Source organism: Acomys minous, assembly GCF_964271855.1.
Source record: "Acomys minous genome assembly, chromosome: 19".
In the NCBI taxonomy this organism is placed as follows: Eukaryota; Metazoa; Chordata; class Mammalia; order Rodentia; family Muridae; genus Acomys; species Acomys minous.
Window position 1 is genome coordinate 12214434 of NC_140499.1, and position 18526 is coordinate 12232959.

The 18526-nt window shown below is 43.4% G+C and overlaps 2 protein-coding genes across 4 annotated transcripts in view; one reads left to right on the top strand and one right to left on the bottom strand.

Moving 5' to 3' along the window:
- Window positions 1–10916, top strand: part of PIK3CA (phosphatidylinositol-4,5-bisphosphate 3-kinase catalytic subunit alpha) — a 71695-nt gene extending 60779 nt beyond the window's left edge. For 2 of the 3 annotated variants that reach the window (XM_084768484.1, XM_084768485.1), the window contains exons 18-21: window positions 4599–4769; window positions 6482–6599; window positions 6700–6851; window positions 7479–10916. In XM_084768484.1, coding sequence (XP_084624610.1) covers window positions 4599–4769; window positions 6482–6599; window positions 6700–6851; window positions 7479–7749 — 712 coding nt within the window. In that variant the 3' untranslated portion in view covers window positions 7750–10916. The remainder of the gene's footprint in view (window positions 1–4598; window positions 4770–6481; window positions 6600–6699; window positions 6852–7478) is intronic. The other variant, XR_014776654.1, reaches the window with a different exon arrangement.
- Window positions 9500–18526, bottom strand: part of KCNMB3 (potassium calcium-activated channel subfamily M regulatory beta subunit 3) — a gene marked incomplete at its 5' end in the record, with an annotated part of 29935 nt that continues 20908 nt past the window's right edge. The window contains one exon of the mRNA XM_084769099.1: window positions 9500–17909. Coding sequence (XP_084625225.1) covers window positions 17538–17909 — 372 coding nt within the window. The 3' untranslated portion in view covers window positions 9500–17537. The remainder of the gene's footprint in view (window positions 17910–18526) is intronic.

The window sequence follows — 18526 nt, forward strand, 5'->3', positions numbered from 1 at the left end:
ACCCACCTCCCAGCAGGCAGAGAGAGACCCTGGCCTGCCATGCGCTTTTGAAACCTCCACGCAACACACATCCTCCAATAAGGCCACATTTCCTAATCCCTCTCGAATAGTTCATCAGGACTAAGCATACAAATATATGAGCCTGGGGGAGGGGTGTCATTCTCCTTCAGAACACCACGTTCCACTCGCTGGCCCCATAGGCTTGTACTTATATCAGAATACAAAACACGTTCAGTCCACTTTGAAGGTCTTCATAGTCACCGCATAGTGGCGCGCGCCTTTAATCCCAGCACTGGGGAGACAGAGGCAGCAGAACGCTGTGAGAAGAAAGTCTCCATAGTCTTCCACTGTAGTGGATGTAAGTATGTTTTTGTTTTGATCCCAAGTGTGGGATATGAAACAGACTTGTGTGAGGGTGTACAGTGTTTTTCCATTGGAAACAGACTTGTGAGAGAATAGGTGATGCTTGTTCACCAGAAGAGGAACCGCTTCTTTGAGGGGCATAGTCTTTGCAAACTGATAAGCAGCCTAGTACAGACTCTGAGAGGATATATATACGTACACGTATATATGCCCAAAACAAGAGGCTGGGCTTTTTGTTCTTGGCATCCTTTCCTAATGTTTGGCTGTTTATTGCTTCAAGACACCCCTAGACAGAACAGTTTCTAGGTTCCAGCTGCTACTCCAGGTTCCAGTGGCTGCAGTTGCAGTCACCTTTGCTAAATTGCTAGTTTACTATTTAAAAGGTCTGTTGGAATCCTGCCAGGAACCAAGTCTAAAAAGGTCTACTTCTCCTGTTCCCATTGACCTTTTTTTCTCTCCCATCTAGGGTAGGTGGGTTAAAAGAGAGACATAAGTATTAAACAACCCCAAATAAAGTAGATTTTTAAAAGTTCAAAGCTTACATTCCACCATCTCAACTATTTAAAATTCAGAAGTTCCTGAGACCCAAGGTAATCTCATAACTGTAGTCCCCTGTAAAATCAAAAAGCCAACACATACTTCCCAACATTCAATGGCACAGAGTGCATGGTCATTGTAAGCGTCAGAAAGGGAGCACAGTGAGGAAGCACTGGACCAAAGCAAGGCTGAAAACCAGCTACGCAGCTCCAAACTCTGCACCTCCATGTCTGATGTCAGAGCTCGCCTCAGATCCCAACTCCTTCCAGCTGTGTTGACTGCAGAAGCTCTCCAGAGCTGTGTACCTGGCAGGGTGGCCTTCACCTTGACTGCAGGTACTGCTCGTCTCTTTAATACTAGTAGAACAAGATAGAATACCTAAAACCACTTGGTCTACATCCCCAAATGTGAGTAGATCACCGAAGAGTGTTTATGGATGTAAGTTGTAAAACTAGCTGCTTTTAGCTTCAGCAGCCCCAGGTCACCATGCAGACATGGCCAAGTCCAAAAACCACACCACACACAACCTGCAGAAGGCACAGAAATGGCATCAAGAAATCCCAGTCACAAAGATACGAATCTCTTAAGGGAGCTGACCGCAAGTTCCTGAGGAACATGGGCTTTGCCAAGAAACACAACCAGAAAGTTCTAAAGAAGATGCTGGCAAACACCACAAAGGTGCCAAAGGCCCCAGCCGCAAGCTCAGCTGGCTTACTTTCATCGCTCCTCCCAAGCTTGGGAAGTGGATTAGAAGCTACATGGCCAAGGGTGGTAGACTCTGTCAACCAAATGCCAAGGTTCGAACCAAGGTCCAGGCTTCTGCCCCAGTTCAGGCTCCCAAAGGTGCCCAGGGCCCTGTGAAGGCCACATAGAAAAGGCTTCGGCCAATATTGAAGACAAATGGACTCGCGTGACACACCTACCTGCACACTATTTACAGATGACCAGTGTCCTATGCTGTTTTTACAAAAAAAAAAAAAAAAGAGAGAGGCAAGATCTGTTTAAAATAACAAAAACCCTAGCTGCTACTTCATGGACTACCATTTTTTTTAAAGATGTATTAATTTAGTATTATGTATACAGTGCTCTACCTGCATGTACGCCTACAGGTCAGAAGGCATCAGATCATTATAGATGGCTCTGAACTAACATGTGGTTGCAGGGAATTGAACTCAGGACTTCTGGAAGAGCAGTCAGTGCTCTTAACCTCTGAGCCATCTCTCCAGCCCCCCATTTTTATTTTTAAAACAAACTGGTAAAACCAAGTAGATACATTATGCCTGTGAACCCTGCAGTCAGAATACAAAGCCAGGAGAATCCAGAGTTCAGACCACCCTTCACTACCTAACAAGTCCAGGGCCATCCCGGCCTATATGGCAAATTACTGTTCCAAAAATACCAAAACGAAAACATGACCAACAAACGATAAGTCAGATAGGCTGTTTGGCAGGTGTGGTCTTTGAAGATGAACGCTCTTCCTGCATCTCTTGAAGGAAAACAAGTAAGGCAGTTTCGTTACCAGCGATGAAATTTGAATTTTAGAGAAAGTGTTAGAATTGTGAAAAGCCTGTTTATCAGTATTCCCCAGCCTAGACTTTGTGAATAAGATCAGTAGTAGCATAAACAATTGTGGCTGGGTATGGTGTACACACCTGTAAATCCTGTACTTGAGTCTGAGTTAGGAAAATTGGCAGGAGTTGACGGTGGACACCAGGCTAGTCAGGACTGCATATCAAAACCAAACCAAAAAATAATCTTTTATTTTTTATTATGTTACCATTTTTTAAAGGCATCAGCATTTAGAAAATTCATAAAACTCCCAAGCCAGGTAGGTATCTTGTTAATGACCAGAACATGAACACATAAGGTCCTTAATGTTAAAACACAGAGACACAAGTTAGTCTAGAAGTAACAATGAGGTTTATTGATATGGTTTTATAGTCCACATTGCAACTCAAATATGTTATTAAACTATAAACTAGTATCAAGGAAAACCATCATATTATCCTTTTTCCTGGCTACCTGTATATGGATGCTTCTTCGTGTACTTAATTAAAGTGTGACATATAAACTAAGAATAATGGTACATACTTGTAACCATGCAATCAGGACTCGAAGACAGTAGGATCTGAGTTTGAGGCCAGCCTAAACCATGAGGCAAAACCTTGTTCCAAAAAGAAAGGAAAAAACACACATCAGCATAAGAGAATCCGCTCATGTGTGTTTCTTATTGAGCTGTCTGTACAGAGAGCAGGCATTGGGGCTGGAGAGATGGGTCAGTGTTACATGGCAGCTGCTGCTCTTGGGTAGGACCCACATCTGGTATCCAGCACCCAGATGGCAAACGGGGTGTAACTCCAGTTGCAGGGCATCTGAAGCCCTTTTCTAATACTTGCCGGCTCCTACATATGTGAGGTGCATGTAAACACATACATAAATCAATCAATGAAATCTTTTTTTAAAAATACAGTTGGCCATCAAACCCAGATATAAAAACATATTTTTCACATTAAAAAAATGTGAAAGTCTCCCCCCCCCCTTTTTGTTTTTTTACATTATTTTGTGTGTGTGAGTGTTTGCCTGCACGTATGTGTGTACCACATGCGTGCCCGCTGCCTGTGGGGCCAGAAGCATCCCCAGGACCTGGCATTACCAATGGCTGTGAGCTGCCGTGTGCGTGCTGGGAACCAAGCCTGGCTTCTCTGGAAGAGCGCCAGTCCTCTTAACCACTGAGCCATCTCTCTCTCCAGCCCCCCTTCACTGCTTTAATACAGGTTATTTTGTTCCATACAAAATGGCACATTAATACACAACAATTTGGTTTTAGGTGAATGCATACAAAAAAAACAAAGAGTAAATTAAGATAAAGATCATTTGTGATAAATTTACTAAATAAATGGTAGAGATTTTCAGCCTATTAAAATATTTTCAAAGCTTGGCTTAGTGGCACATGCCTTTAATCCCAGCACTTGGAGGTAGAAACAGACAGATCTCTTTGAGTTTTTATAGCCAGTCTGGTCTACAAGAGAGTTTGAGGACAGCTGGGATCGTTACACAGAGAAACCTGTCTCAGAGCGGGAAAAATTGGGTTTTACAAGACCTGAACAAAGATGACACCAGTAGACCTGCTAATGGGATAAGATGTAAATCTCTTGAGGCCTCAGCCCAGAGAAAGACTACAGGCAACTACGGAATACTGAAAGTGGGAGACATAGTCTTCCCAGATAGAAGAGAATCCCAAGTGGCCTTCCTTGAGAGCTTACATACAAGTGACATTATATGGACTGAGCAGGTTGTGCTTAACAGATTCAGGGAGGTAGGTGTTTGTGTGTTATGTGTTTATAAGTTTCAAGAAAAAAAGAAGCCATGAATTTGAGATAGAACAAAATATTGTACATGAGAAGGATTAAAGGGAGGAAGTGGGGAAATGATGTAATTAGAGTGTTTTACTTTAATTAAAAATATTTGCTGTTTAGGGCTGGAGAGATGGCTCAATGGTTAAGAACACTGTTCTTTCAGAGGTTCTCAGTTCAATTCCCAGCAACCACATGGTGGCTCACAATCATCTATAATGAGATCTGGTGCCCTTTTCTGGTGAGCAGGTGTACATGCAAGCAGAACACTGTATATGTAATAAATAAATCTTTTAAAATGTACATATTTGCTGTTTTAAAATTCTGCCTTTGTCCCTTTTCTAGCATGCTGCCTTATGGCTGTCTATCCATTGGGGACTGTGTTGGGCTCATTGAGGTGGTGAGAAACTCTCACACCATCATGCAAATCCAGTGCAAAGGAGGCCTGAAGGGGGCGCTGCAGTTCAACAGCCACACACTGCATCAGTGGCTCAAGGACAAGAACAAGGGCGAGATGTGAGTTTGCTCTTGTGTTTCTGTTATATGCTAGTGGCTCAGTGGGCTTCGTGGTTAGGGGAAAGCCACTACACAGGAAAAAACTGCTGCATTTCTAACCCTTACAGACAAAGTGAACATTTGGCGCTGGAGACGTGTGTAGCGTAAGACTGCATATTCCTTTTCTGGAGGACCCAGTTCCCAGTACCCACTTGGGGTGCTTTACAACCAGCTGTCACTGCAGCTCCAGGGAATCTGATACCCTTTTCTGGCCTCCATGCCACCTGTACTCAGTGCACATGTCCATACATAGAAAACTTAAAAAGTAAAATCTTTTTCAAAAATAACATTATACATTGATATTTTTATTTCTAATTTGTTTTTTAAAGGTATTTTAGAACTTAATTTTCAGAGCTATCAATGGTGGCACATGTGCCTTTAATCCCAGTAATTAGGAGGCACAAACAGGTGGATCTTTGAGTTCCAGACCACAGAAAGGCAGAAGTGGGAAGGTCTTTTCTGAGTTTGAGGCCTGCTTAGTGAGTTCCAGGCTAGCCAGGGCTATAGAGTGGGACTTTTTCTCCCCCCCTCCCTTGGGATTGTGGCTTATCCTAGCACTCAAGAGGCTAACCCAGGAAGATTGTTGTAAGTTCAAGACCAACCTGGGGTACAATGTAAGATCTTGTCTTAGAATAAAGAAAAATTGGGGCCTGTAGAGATGATTGAGCTGACACAGTACTGTTGCACAAGCTAGAAGCCCTGAGTCCAGTCTCTGGCATGCTTACAAAACCTTGTGGTATGGGGCGGTAGCTCAGTGCTCCAGGCAAGAAGCAGGAACAGCTCCACCTTAGGGACTGACTGGCCAATAAGCCCAGCCAGCTGGCGAGGCCCAGATTCAGGGAGAGCCCTTGTCTCAAAAAATGAGGTGGGAGAGATACTGAAGAGATGGTTCAGTGGTTAAGAGCACTTGCTGCTCTTTCAGAGGACTAAGGCTTGCTACCTGCCACCCATGTCTGACAGCTTCAACTGCCTGTCTCTAGCTCCATGTAATCCTACACTCTGTTTTGACCTCCACGGGTGTGTATACATTCACACAAAAATCACATACGGGGCTGGAGAGGTGGCTCTGCGGTTAAGAGCACTGACTGCTCTTCCAGAGGACCTGGGTTTAATTCCCAGCACCCACATGGCAGCTCACAACTGTCTCTAACTCCAAGATCTGACACACTCACACTGACTTACATGCAGGCAAAACACCAATGCACGTAACATAAAAATAAATTTAAAAAATTTTAAAAATCACATAAACAAACATAAATCCTTAAATTAATAAGGTAATGAGTATAGAAGCCATTGCGGTAACCTCTGGCCTTCACACACCATATTCGGAGAGAGAGAAAATTATGATGGATATTTCTTTCATTCTGGTAAGAATTATACTTAGGTCAAGGAACATCTAAAAAATATCCTTGAAAGAATTTCAAAACTTCCCAGGTCTTCAGATATTAAAACACACACACACACTCTCCCTCTCCCTCTCTCTCTCTCTCTCTCTCTCTCTCTCTCTCTCTCTCTCTCTCACTACACACACACACACACACACACACACACACACACACACACACACACACACACGCCAATATTAAAGAGAAACTTCAGCCACATTTTCCCCACCATGGGTCCACTCACTCCATTTCCACACCACCCATGAGGTGTATATTTCTTCTCTGTAGATACGATGCAGCCATTGACCTATTTACTCGGTCATGCGCTGGGTACTGCGTGGCAACCTTCATCTTGGGAATTGGAGACCGGCACAATAGCAACATCATGGTGAAAGATGATGGACAGGTAGTAGCCTTTAAAGTGCTTTCAGATTTTTCAAATATATTAAGTCAAGATCTTTTATGCCTCCGTGTTAAACTAAAATGTAACGTCTTATTTTTGAAAGCTGTTTCATATAGATTTTGGGCACTTTTTGGATCACAAGAAGAAAAAATTTGGCTATAAACGGGAACGTGTGCCATTTGTTTTGACACAAGATTTCTTAATAGTGATTAGTAAAGGAGCCCAAGAGTACACAAAGACGAGAGAGTTTGAGAGGTGAGCCCAAAGACTGCCTGGTGTGGGTGGGGCGCCTGCTGTGCACAGCACGAGCCACTTCCTGGGCTGTAGAGCTGTGGGAGCTGGAGAGGAGGCACCGTGCAGTGTCCATGAGTTTGCTCATTTGTCTGACGGGGGAGGGGGGCTTGGGAGAGTGATGATGGAAGCTGACTTCATTCATTGGGCTAAGTGAGACCTACAAAGGAAGTAACCCTTAAACCTTATAACACACTAAAATTATTGGCTGTTGTTAAAATGATCAGACCCCATCTTATTTTGTTAAATAATGTGTAGTGCTTGGGATGTGTTTTTTGGTAGTAAAGCCAGCAAAGTGTTACACATACTTGTTCTTTTTCCAGCCACCAGGGTACATTGTTAGTCTTAGATTTCAAAGGTCTTTTATAAAATTCTGCTAGGTACCTAAAACCTTGAGGCCTTACTGTAGTATAAACCGGTTCAGACATGTAATAAATACTGAACCCCAGTGTTCTAAGCAGGAGTTCAGGTGCTTGGTAGACAGTAAAACACTCGTTTGCAGAGGAACACAGTGTAGAACAGTGTGAGCCGAGGGAGAGGCCTTTGCCTAAGCCGTCCACACATTCTGACCAGACGTTCTTCCTCCTGCAGGTTTCAGGAGATGTGCTACAAGGCTTACCTGGCAATTCGGCAGCACGCCAATCTCTTCATCAACCTTTTCTCCATGATGCTTGGCTCTGGGATGCCAGAGCTGCAGTCCTTTGATGACATTGCATATATTCGGAAGACTCTAGCCTTGGACAAAACTGAGCAAGAGGCTTTGGAATATTTCACAAAACAAATGAATGATGCACATCATGGTGGCTGGACGACAAAAATGGACTGGATCTTCCACACCATCAAGCAGCATGCATTGAACTGAGACGGGAGCACCGTGCTTCTCCTCCACGGCAGCAGTGGCACAGGGATGGCACAGTCAGGAACAGCAGTAGGACTTGAGCAAGAACAGGAACACCATGCTCTATAATTGAAACACTGTACACGCAAACAGGGTTTGATAGCACTAAACTAGTTCATTTCAAAATCCAGCTTTAGAATAATGAGCAATTTCATGTTATGCCTTAAATCCAAAACAAAGGTAAACTTTGAAGATTGTTTGTATCTTTTTTTAAAAAAACAAAACAAAACAAAAATCCCCCAAATACATACAAATGATGGAGACAAAAAGAGGATTCAGATCTGTTTGTCTTGCAGTGTTCTGTTTGGAATGTGGACACAGCCCAGGCTGCACCGCTTTAGGTCAGATAAGCTGAAGCTTTTATTAAGTTACATGAAAGTGGAGAAGAATGAAAATTCTCATTTTCCCATTGCTGTTCAGACTTACATTTGAAGTGGGTATTTTGACTCACAGCTTAATGAGGAACAACAGTTGGGGTAAAGGGACTTGCTTTTTGCTTTGAACAAACAGACCTTTGATGGACTTGGGGTCTCACCTGCGGTTTTGAAAGCGGTGGCAAATGATACCTGCAGACAGCTGCGTTTTTGTTGGGGTTTGGTTTTTGTTGGTTTTTCTGGACAGTATTTACAAGGATCTGGCTTACTTCCTAGGGCAATTCTGGGCTCACATCAAGTACAGCAGTGATCACAGAGGAGGGACAGCAGGGAGCTCCTGTTCCTGACTTGTACAGTATTCACTTTAAGCTGATCGTTTCTCCTTTTGCAATTGAACTGAATACTTTTTTTCATGCATGTTTTCCAGAAAATAGAAGTGAGTATTAATGTTATTAAAAAGATTATTTTTTTTTATTAAAGGCTATTTATATTATAGAAACTATCATTAATATATATTCTTTATTTACATAATCTGTCCCATAGTCATGCATTGTTTTGCACCCCAAATTTTTTATCGTTGGTAACAGCATGGTTAGCTTTTCTCTTGGTCTATAGATGAGGCTCAGGCACTATTTCATTTATCCAAATACCCCTGTATGACTCCTTAAGGAACAGATTGACTGCACACGCTTTCCTTTCACTGCTGTCTGACTTTACACAATGCTCTCACAATCCATCCGTCTAAAGCTGAGAATGGCACAGTCATATGAAACCAGTTCCTACAGTGAACACAAAGTAGACTATCATCCTGACTCTTACATCCCTCTACCGAGGTCTGCTCATGAATGACTTTATATTATGAGAGACTAGAAACCAGGAGTTTTTTACCTTCATAAGCTATTTATCCATATCTCAATCATAAAAGTAGGACATTAACCCATTTTACTATCATGTCCCATTTGCAAGTCCGGTCTCACCCCAACTTCATTAAATCCCATTCAAGCACAGAATGCATTATTGAGCATTCTGAAAAGCAATCCATCCATGATGTAGGGCTAATGTTAGTGGTCATTCTAGATTTCTACTCAGTGTTGAATGATTCATGTCCTAGAAAATAGCTTTAGCAGATATTCAGATACCACACCAAAAAGGGGAAGAAAAAAAAAGAATTAATGAAAAGAAAAAAAAAAAAAGAAAAAATGTGCAATAATTCACTGGCAGTTCCTAGCTTAGACGTGTTACTGGAGAGCGTCTTTATGAAGAGCTCACACTGCGCTCTGAAAACAAAATCCCTTTAAGGCGCTCATCCATGAGGTCAGACACCCATATAGAAGTTCTGAATAGTGAACAGGGGACTCTAATAAAAATACTCTTAATATCTGACTATTTTAGAACCCTTAAATGGCATAATTATTGAAGATTTAGGTACTTCACTAAAGCATGTATATATTATTGCCAACAAGAAAAATAAACCTGAAGATTAGGGGAACTTAGTTCTGTAAACTGTCTTGGAATAGTTAAGCAGAATTTAAACTCTTTTAAGCAGAAAACCAGATAGATTATTTTACAGCTATAGAAAACTTCCTAACTTATTTAAACTTGGCATTTAACACTTTGTGTTACTTAGATATGCAGTTGCTAGGTACTAACATCCCATTCTTTTCTATATCAGGGATTATTACAGTCAAATTCAGTGACATGGTACAAATCTACAGCTTTGATGGTGGAAATTGAAGAATTACAGAGAACTGTGTTTTCCCGAGTGCCAAAAAAAAAAAAAAAAAAAAAAAAAAGCCGCGAGCCTCCTTGCACAAAATTGATGTGTTTTTTTTTAATTTTTGTTTGTTTGGTGTTTTTTGTTGTTGTTGTTGTTTTTAGCATTAGTTCAATTAATTGCCCCGCATCTCCTCCCAGGGTCTCTGCACAATTAAAACACAGCCACATAGCTTATCTTGTCATTTACAACCACATTAATTTCATTTGCGAGAAAATGTATATTCTTTAAAGGGTATAAGTAAAGAAAGAAAGGAGAGTGGTTGTATTAAAAAAGACTAAGACCAAACTTGAATTGAGGCTGATTTAATCAAATCTGTTGCCAGAGATCAGTCATGTGTCGCTCCCAGGTGCTTCAGGATTAGAAAGCCCTGTGGGCTGGTCACCTCTGAGCATGGCCATCCTTGACAGTGAATATTGTGTACATGACTTCGGCTACATTAATCTCACTAAGTCACTTGAGGATGTTTCATCAGTAATTATTTCTGGAAGGAAAGAAAGCAAATCTAGAGAAAGAAACTATATGCACTGTAGCAAGAAGTAACTCTTAAATCATGCTTTACTTTTTTACCATATTCTCAGCTATACAAAAACCTTTAGTTGAAGATTTTTTAGACTGCTGTTAATTTGAAATCTGTTCATTTTACTGTGGAGTTTGATTTGTTCGCTTGTTTGCTTTCTGTTTGTTTTTAAAGATGTTTCTAATTAGACTTTTTAAAAAGAAGAATGGGATCTGGTTGTTACTTTATGGTTAGAACCTGGGAGGTTTTGTGGTTCTTCGTGTCCTCTGTAAAGCGTGCTGTCAGAGTCATCGGCTGTAAGGCTCTCCTGCTGTTCTGCCTTACATTACTGCCCATCGCGGGATGGGCACCTGGGGAAGATACGATGAACTGTAAGATATTTTAATGTGTAACTTTTTCAACTGTGAAACTGACTATTGGTTTTTTGTTTTCTTTTTTGATGAAAACAGCTGCTGATAAAGTATTTTGTGTAAAGTGTAGTTCTTATTAATCAAGAATGGTTACTTGATTAGATGTGCATGCCCTCTTGAGCTGTATCTGGAACAGATTGGTAATCACGTAGAACACAGTACCGCTATTCTCTGCCCATCAGGAGTTGAGCTGGCATCACACAAGAAGAGGAGCTTGGTTTAAGGTGTCAGTGGAAACCTCACAGCGCAGAAACCTTGGTTTGTTTCTTAATATTTTCTGAATATTACAGTTTCCTCTTTTCTGTGTCTCTGCAAACTGCAGACATAGACTGGACCCACACCCTCCAGAGTCCACCTTAAGGAATTCATTTGATGTCCACGACATTGCTGAAATGTCGCTTCAGAGGCATTTTGTGGCATCTTAGATTGTGGTACTTGTGCTTCAGAAGATTGGGGGGATGGGGTGTGGAGGAGGGGCCTAAGCAGGGAGAAGGGCAGAGGGGCATGTCCACACGACGGCTGGAAGTTACCGGGGCGCTTGCATACACTAGAACGAATTACCTCCAGTTTGGAATTTTGAAGGCTGAAACTCAGTCTTGACAGCCTCTTTAATTAGTACCTCTCGGTGACAGAGCAGTACAAGCTGAGCTGTTTAAAACAGACAAACGAGCATTTCTGTTATTAAAACTGTAAACAGATCCATGTCATGGCCTGGGAAGCCTTTTTTTCTTTTTTCCCTCTTATAAAAATGTTGGTTTTAGGCAGGCACCGTGCCTATAATCCAGAGGCACAGACAGGCTGATCACTGTCATTTCAAGGCTAGCCTGGTCTACAAAGTTAGTCCAGGACAGCCACAGCGACACAGAGAACCCCTGTTGCCGAGGGGGGCTGGGGGTTGGTTTGCCTTTCTGGAAAGATGTTGGGCTTGAGCTCAAAAGAATTGTACTCATCCCCAGAGGTTTGTAAGGGAAATAGCCAAATTGCCACTCCCTCCTCAGCCCTCACAGTACAGCAGCACCTGAGTTTTGGGTTTACTCTGCTGTTTGTGGTAGAGGAGATGGTGGGAGGTCAGGGAATGGGGCTGAAATTGTATGGCTGCAGCCACTTGGAAAAGCTGTATAGTCAGAGCAACTTGTGATGGCAGTCCTCCTCCTCCTCCTCCTCCTCCTCCTCCTCCTCCTCCTCTTTTTTAAGATTTATGTATTTATGTACTTATTTAATGCATGAGTTTACATTTATATGTACACCTACAGGTCAGAAGAGGGCATTATATATGGGTGTAAGCCACTACGTGTTTGCTGGGAATTGAATTCTTGGCCTCTGGAGGAGCAGGCAGTGCTCTTAACCCTCAGCCATCTCTCCAGCCCCATGGTGCCAGTTCTTGAGTCTGGCTCCCTAGCTCCTTTGCTTTCCTTTATTGTTAACATTGGAGAAGGGTCCTTAATGAAAGGTGTAAACAGACACTGAGGTTCTAAGGTTCAGAAGGTATTTGAGTTTATTCAGAGTCACCCAGATTGCACTGGAATGTTGAGTTTGTGAGGAATCTCTCTGGTGGCAGTTGTGCACCTCTGTTCGGTATGCAGTGCCTTTTCCTTTGCTTGGCTTTTGGGTATGATAGGGTCTCCGCCGTGTGCTGGTTAGAACAAAGGCTGTGAGAACTGGAAGGGGATTATTATCTCACTTCTCAGGTGTCGGAAGGAACGCTGGCGGGCGGGATAGTGTACACTTAGGGAGGGTGTTCACTTACTAGCCACAGTGCACGCCATTCTTCAAGGTAGTGACTACAAAAGGGAACAACAGACTTTCTGGAACCTCGTCTCATGTGTCACAACAATAATTTTATGGTAGAACTGTATGTACTTTTAGGTATTGTTTCTGTTGATCTTCAAGGTTAGCAGGGAGGCAGAAAACCTTCAGTTCAGGAAAGTATGGGAATATGGCCTGACAAGTATGCTTGGAGTCTTGAGTTCGAGCCCCAGCACATCATAAGCAGGGGGTGGTGACACAAGACTGTCATTCTACCACTTAGGAGGTATCAGCCTGAAGATTACAAGTTCAAGGTCATCCTCAGCTTACGTTACTAAGTTCAGAGCCAGCCCAGGATACTTATTCTCCAGGGAGTCCCCACTAAACTTTTTAGTTCTAGTCTGAATTTCCAAATGTAGTTATTTCTGTGGATTCCTAAGAAAAAACACTTTATTAGATTTTTAATGCATGTTTCTAAGAGTGGCTGGGAAATGTGGCTTTTTTTTTTCCTAAAAATGTTTTTGATTATGGAACCCAAAAGAATATGTTGTGGTAGTGACGAGGGTGGATTTCTTCGAGTTTTGTCATGTTATCTTTGGCACAGAGTCTTACTATAGCCCAGGCTGGCCTCAAACTCAAAACTCTCTAGTCTTAGCTCCATAGTGCTGAGACTACAGATCCCGGACCCCACACCGGGCCCAAGTACCCATGTTTCAAATGCAGTTGATGGTTTTATTGTCTTTCAGTCTTTGGACTTAGCTTGGTTAAATAAAATCATATAATATATATATATTGATAACAACACTTTAATATCTTTAATCTAGCACTATGAAAAGATGGCTACACATCATTTGTGCAAGGAGCCTGCCCCTCCCTTTTTAGTCAGATTGCTTCTCTCTGTTCATTCAGTGAGCTGAGGTTCTGTGTATGAGGCACTCATTAGAAACAGTCTTAGTGTTCTTTTAACCCTGGACCCAGAAACACTTAGTACAGCAGGGCCCCATGTGCTGCTCACTTAAAACAGCTGTTCTCAACTTGGGGGCAGACAACCCTTTCACAGGGGTTGTCTAAGACCATTGGAAAACACAGGTGTTTACATGATGATTCATAACAGTAGCAAAGTTACAGTTCTGAAGTAGCAATGAAACAGATTTATGGTTGGGGGTCACCACAACATGAGGAACTATATTAAAGGGCCAAAGCATTGGGAACGCTGAGAACCGCTGACTTAGAATATAGGCAAGAAGAACTCACTAAGTTGAAGACCTCTTCTGTCATACTGATCCCAACAAGGAGTTCATCCTGTGACTGCACTCACTGTCTGTGCTGTTCACCACTGTCAGTGTCTGCTTGTCCCTGAATGCACAGTCTGTACCATCATGCTGTTCATTAAAAAAGGAGAAAAACATACCCTGTGTCCAAATGGTCCTTAGTGTGTGGAGTAAGCCAAGAGCTGTGAGGGTCCCTTTTGTTGTTGTCTTGAAAGGCAAACGAGTGTTGCTATGAACAGAGTCTGGTTTGTTTTATAATTACTAAAAATACTTGATTGAGAAACTGAATCAAGCCAGGTGTGGTGATGCAGATACAGATGTGCCCTGTAATCCTACCACTCGTGAGGCAGAGGCAGGTGGGTCTCGGAACTCAAGGACAGCCAGAGCTACACAAAGAAACCTTGTCTCAAAAAACAGAAAAAAAAAAAAAAAAAAAGGAAAAACTGAACCAATTCTTTTTCCTACCCTGGCAATGAATAATAGAAAAAAGGGTGCTCATATCTCTAAAGCATAAGGAATTGTTAATCTCCACCTTGGCTAGTACTCGGTGGTAGAAGGTGCCTACCACAGTACATAAGGCCTTAGGTCTAATTCCCAGCAGTAAAACAAAAGGAAAATTAGAGGCCTGAGTACTAAAAATGGTACAGATACTTGTATTTTATTCATTTGTTTGTTTGTTTGTTTCCGAGACAGGGTTTCTCTGTGAAATCTTGGCTGTCCTGGACTCCCTTTGTAGACCAGGCTGGCCTCGAACTCACACTGATCCACCTGTCTCTACCTCCTGAGTGCTGGGATTAAAGGTGTCGGCCACCACTCTCATCCAACACTTGTACATACATGTAGATGCAAGTGTGTAGAAATTGGTGGAACATGGCCTATTTTCTGACATCTGTTGAAAACTATAAGAGTACATGACCTCAGGGGCAGACTGCTCTGCCTCCGTTACAAATGGCACAGAGGTGAGTCTGGGCTGTGTGTGACTGATGACAAGACATGAGCATTGTTGCTTCCTGCGTTCACACTAAGCCAGTCGCTGCTTACATTTTATTGGACTGCCAAGTGGTTTGAACTTCAAGTTGATTTTGTTCTCCATCTTAATGTCTGTCTTCCCTGGGATGAAGTCACCTGCTTGGGAAGCCTGTGACTGACGAATACACAGCTGAGGCTCCTGGGTTGAGAGTGGTCGGGGAAAGCACAGAAACTTCATGTTGTTAAGTTGGAACTCAAATTCACCAGGAAACGGGTTTGAGGTTTATCTTCAATTTGAGAAAATGACAGACTCCCCATTTGCAGGGGTTTTTGTTTTGTTTTCTAGACATGCATAATGTATTTTATTACAGGGAGGTCTGGTACACAAAGCAGCACTCACACCTTTATATACAGCAGATCTGATAGCCCAGAGACTAGAGGACGGGGTAGCAGAGGGACACCTGTCAGAGCGTACATGCTCCCCACTGTCACCAAAGACAGCCAGGTGGGCTGCTTCGGCTCAGCGAAGGGGCGCCCAGTTACTGGATCTCCATCACTTTTGCAAGTTATTAAAAACCCAACTTCCTGTTCCACACCACCCATCTTGATGCCTGAAGGTCCCAAGGACTGCTGTATCCCCACCCACAGCAGAAGGCGAGATGCCGAGGCTCCGTTGCCTATAGTGGAGTTAGCCATTTTACTAATTTGTGACTTGAAATTAATTACTAACAGGCTTTAAGCTGGCTTAGAATCCAGTGTGACTTGATGACATCAGCATGTCAAAACCTGTTTCAGTAGTCTCATTTCGTTGTCTACAGTGAAGGGTTTCACTTTTACGTGTTGGAACTATAAAGATAGAGTGAGCGTGGTGGCACACGCCTTTAATCCCAGCACTTGAGAGGTAGAGGCAGGTGGATCACTGAGTTCAAGGCCAGCCTGGTCTACAAAGCAAGTCCAGGATAGCCAGTGCTACACAGAGAAACCCTGTCTTGAAAAACAAAAACAAAAAGATACATTTTGAAGTACTTTGGGAAAACAGAAGCTCTTCTGCTCATACACTCATCTTAGTCTGGAATCCTTGTGACACTTAATGTAGTCAACGTTGGCTGACTTTTTTATGCGTGTTCTGACTGCATGTGTGTATGAGTGCCACATCCATGTAGTGGCTGCAAAGGCCAGAGAGGGTGTGGGATGTCCTAAAATTGAAGCTACAGATGACTGTGAGCTGCTGGGAACCAAACCCAAACCCAAGAGAAGCAAACACTCTTAACCACTGAGCATTTCCAGCCCCCGAACTGACTGTTACAGGATGTACCAGCCAGCGGCTGACCGTTCTACAGTGTGGGTTTTCTGAGGTGAATGTTGGCCTCTGGTCCAACTTACTTCACATTTGTAGTCATTCCTCCTCTTTCCACAGAGTGCAGAGACTGAAAGCTTGGGGAAAGATAATTAACTAGAAAATGCCACAGAGTAAAAAGCTGGCGTATGACAAGATCAAATAGAAACAATGTGGGAAGGACTGTAGACAGCAGGTTTTTCTAGGCAGCAGCTTTCCTCTTGGAATGAAGGGTAAGTGGCAGACATGGGTTTTCCTGTATTTTGATGGTTTTCTAATCTACTTGTAAATGAACTGCTAGCTATGAATTTGTGCATGTGTGGAGAGCCCAGAGCATCTTCAGAGGTGGTCCTCAGTCACTGCCCACCTTGGTTTCTGCTAAGAGTCTCTCACTGACCTGGAGCTCACAAATTTGGCTATTCTGGCTGTCTCCTATCTCCACCTCCTCAATGATGGGATTACAGGTATAGGCTATGAAGCCTGGTTTTGCCCTTGTTTTGTTTGCTCGCTGTTTGTTTTGTTTTGTTTTTTAATCCTCCTTTCTTTTTTCTTTTTGGGTGTGTCTGAGAAATCAAACTGGTTCTCATGCTTGCAAGGCAAATGTGTTACCAACTGAGCATCTCCCCAGCCCCCAAGATCTTTCTCCAATGAGAAATGTTTTTCATGAGCCACACAGGCTCACAACCCAGTGCTCAACACACAGGCTCGGTAATGGCTTGCTACATGCCAGCAAATCTCATGGGGAGCTAAAGTTACATGAAGGGCTGCCTTGAATACCTTTTGCCTGTGAGGAGAAAAGTGCCTCCTTGGCGTGTGTGAAGGGGACTGGAAAACAAGAAACTGTTGAAATTGTAATATTTGTAGAATTAATAGAGACCAGTCGTGTGAAAAGCTGTGGTGCCAACACTGCATGTTTGTAAGCAGATATGGTTGTTTCTAGTGCTGGAGATCAGACCCAAGGCCTTGTGCATGCAAAGCAAGTACTCTTTTTTTTTTTTTTTTTTTTTTTTTTTTTTTTTTTTTTTTGGTTTTTCGAGACAGGGTTTCTCTTTGTAGCCTTGGCTGTCCTGAACTCACTTTGTAGACCAGGCTGGCCTCGAACTCACTGCGATCCACCTGCCTCTGCCTCCCGAGTGCTGGGATTAAAGGCATGCGCCACCACACCCGGCTTCAAAGCAAGTACTCTTACCTGGAAGCTACAACCTCAGCTATGTTTTTCTTAGACAAGAGCCGTATATAGCCCAGGCCGGCTTTGAACCTGATCCTCCTGCCTCAGCCTCCCAAGTCCTGGGATCGGAAGTCTGCTCCACTGTGCCTGGCAGTGATCAGGTCCTCAGCTGGGGCAGCCCTCTTCAGCGCTCTCTGTTCCTTGCCTGACTCTTTGCCACACTGGACAGCATAGACTTGCGCCAGCCCTCAGAATGCACTCTGCCCCCCGACTGAGCTCTCACCACTGTCCTGTACTGTTCACACTGAAAGGACAGATGCTGTGTCAGCTTCACCAAACCAATAATCAGGGCCCCGCCCAGCAAAGTCAGTAAAGGCCAAAATAAGCAGTGAAAGACAACCTTGTGGCCAGACTTCCTCAGGACAACCCCCAGCTGGCCGCTGGGACTGTAGAAGCAGGGGAAAGTTTCATTTTTGTGATCGAAGAATTCCTTGATGTCCAGGGCACGGTTGAGCAGGTCGCTCCTGTCTCGGTGACACTTGGGTGTGTAAAAGCACTAGGAGTTTGGGGGAGGGAAAAGCACTGTCAGCAATGGCCAGTACTAAGGTCTCCAGGCTAACGCTACGGTGGGTGGGAATCCTGCTATATAGAACATGGTCCCTTTGCGTAGAGTGGAGGGAAGGAAAGAGTTGGCAAGAGGGCACAGAATGAAGTGACCGTGCCTGTTAGTTTTGGGGCTCCCATGTTGAGACTACAGAAACGTGATGAGGCATGGAGCCAGGGAGATGGCTCAGCAGGCAAAGGTGCTTCCTGCCAAGCCTGACCACGTCACTTCAATCCCCAGGAACACACGGTAGAAGGTGAGAGGACTAACGCCTGAGTCATCCTCTGACCTCCACACCAGGCACCTGCAATATGCCTCTCCTTTCTGCTGGGACTGCTCAGTCTGTGGAGCCTAGCACACACACATCCCTGGCTCAGTCCTCAGGCCCTCATAGCACGGCATGGGCAACCCCAGCTCCTGGGAGGTAGAGATCGATAATTCCAAAGTTCAAGGCCATTACGTAGTAAATTTGGGAACATACTGGGCTCCATGATACACAGACATGAGCCCTCCAAAAAAGGAAAATGTTCACTAGAAGGAAACTGGCTTCCTGCATGTCTGTTCCCTGC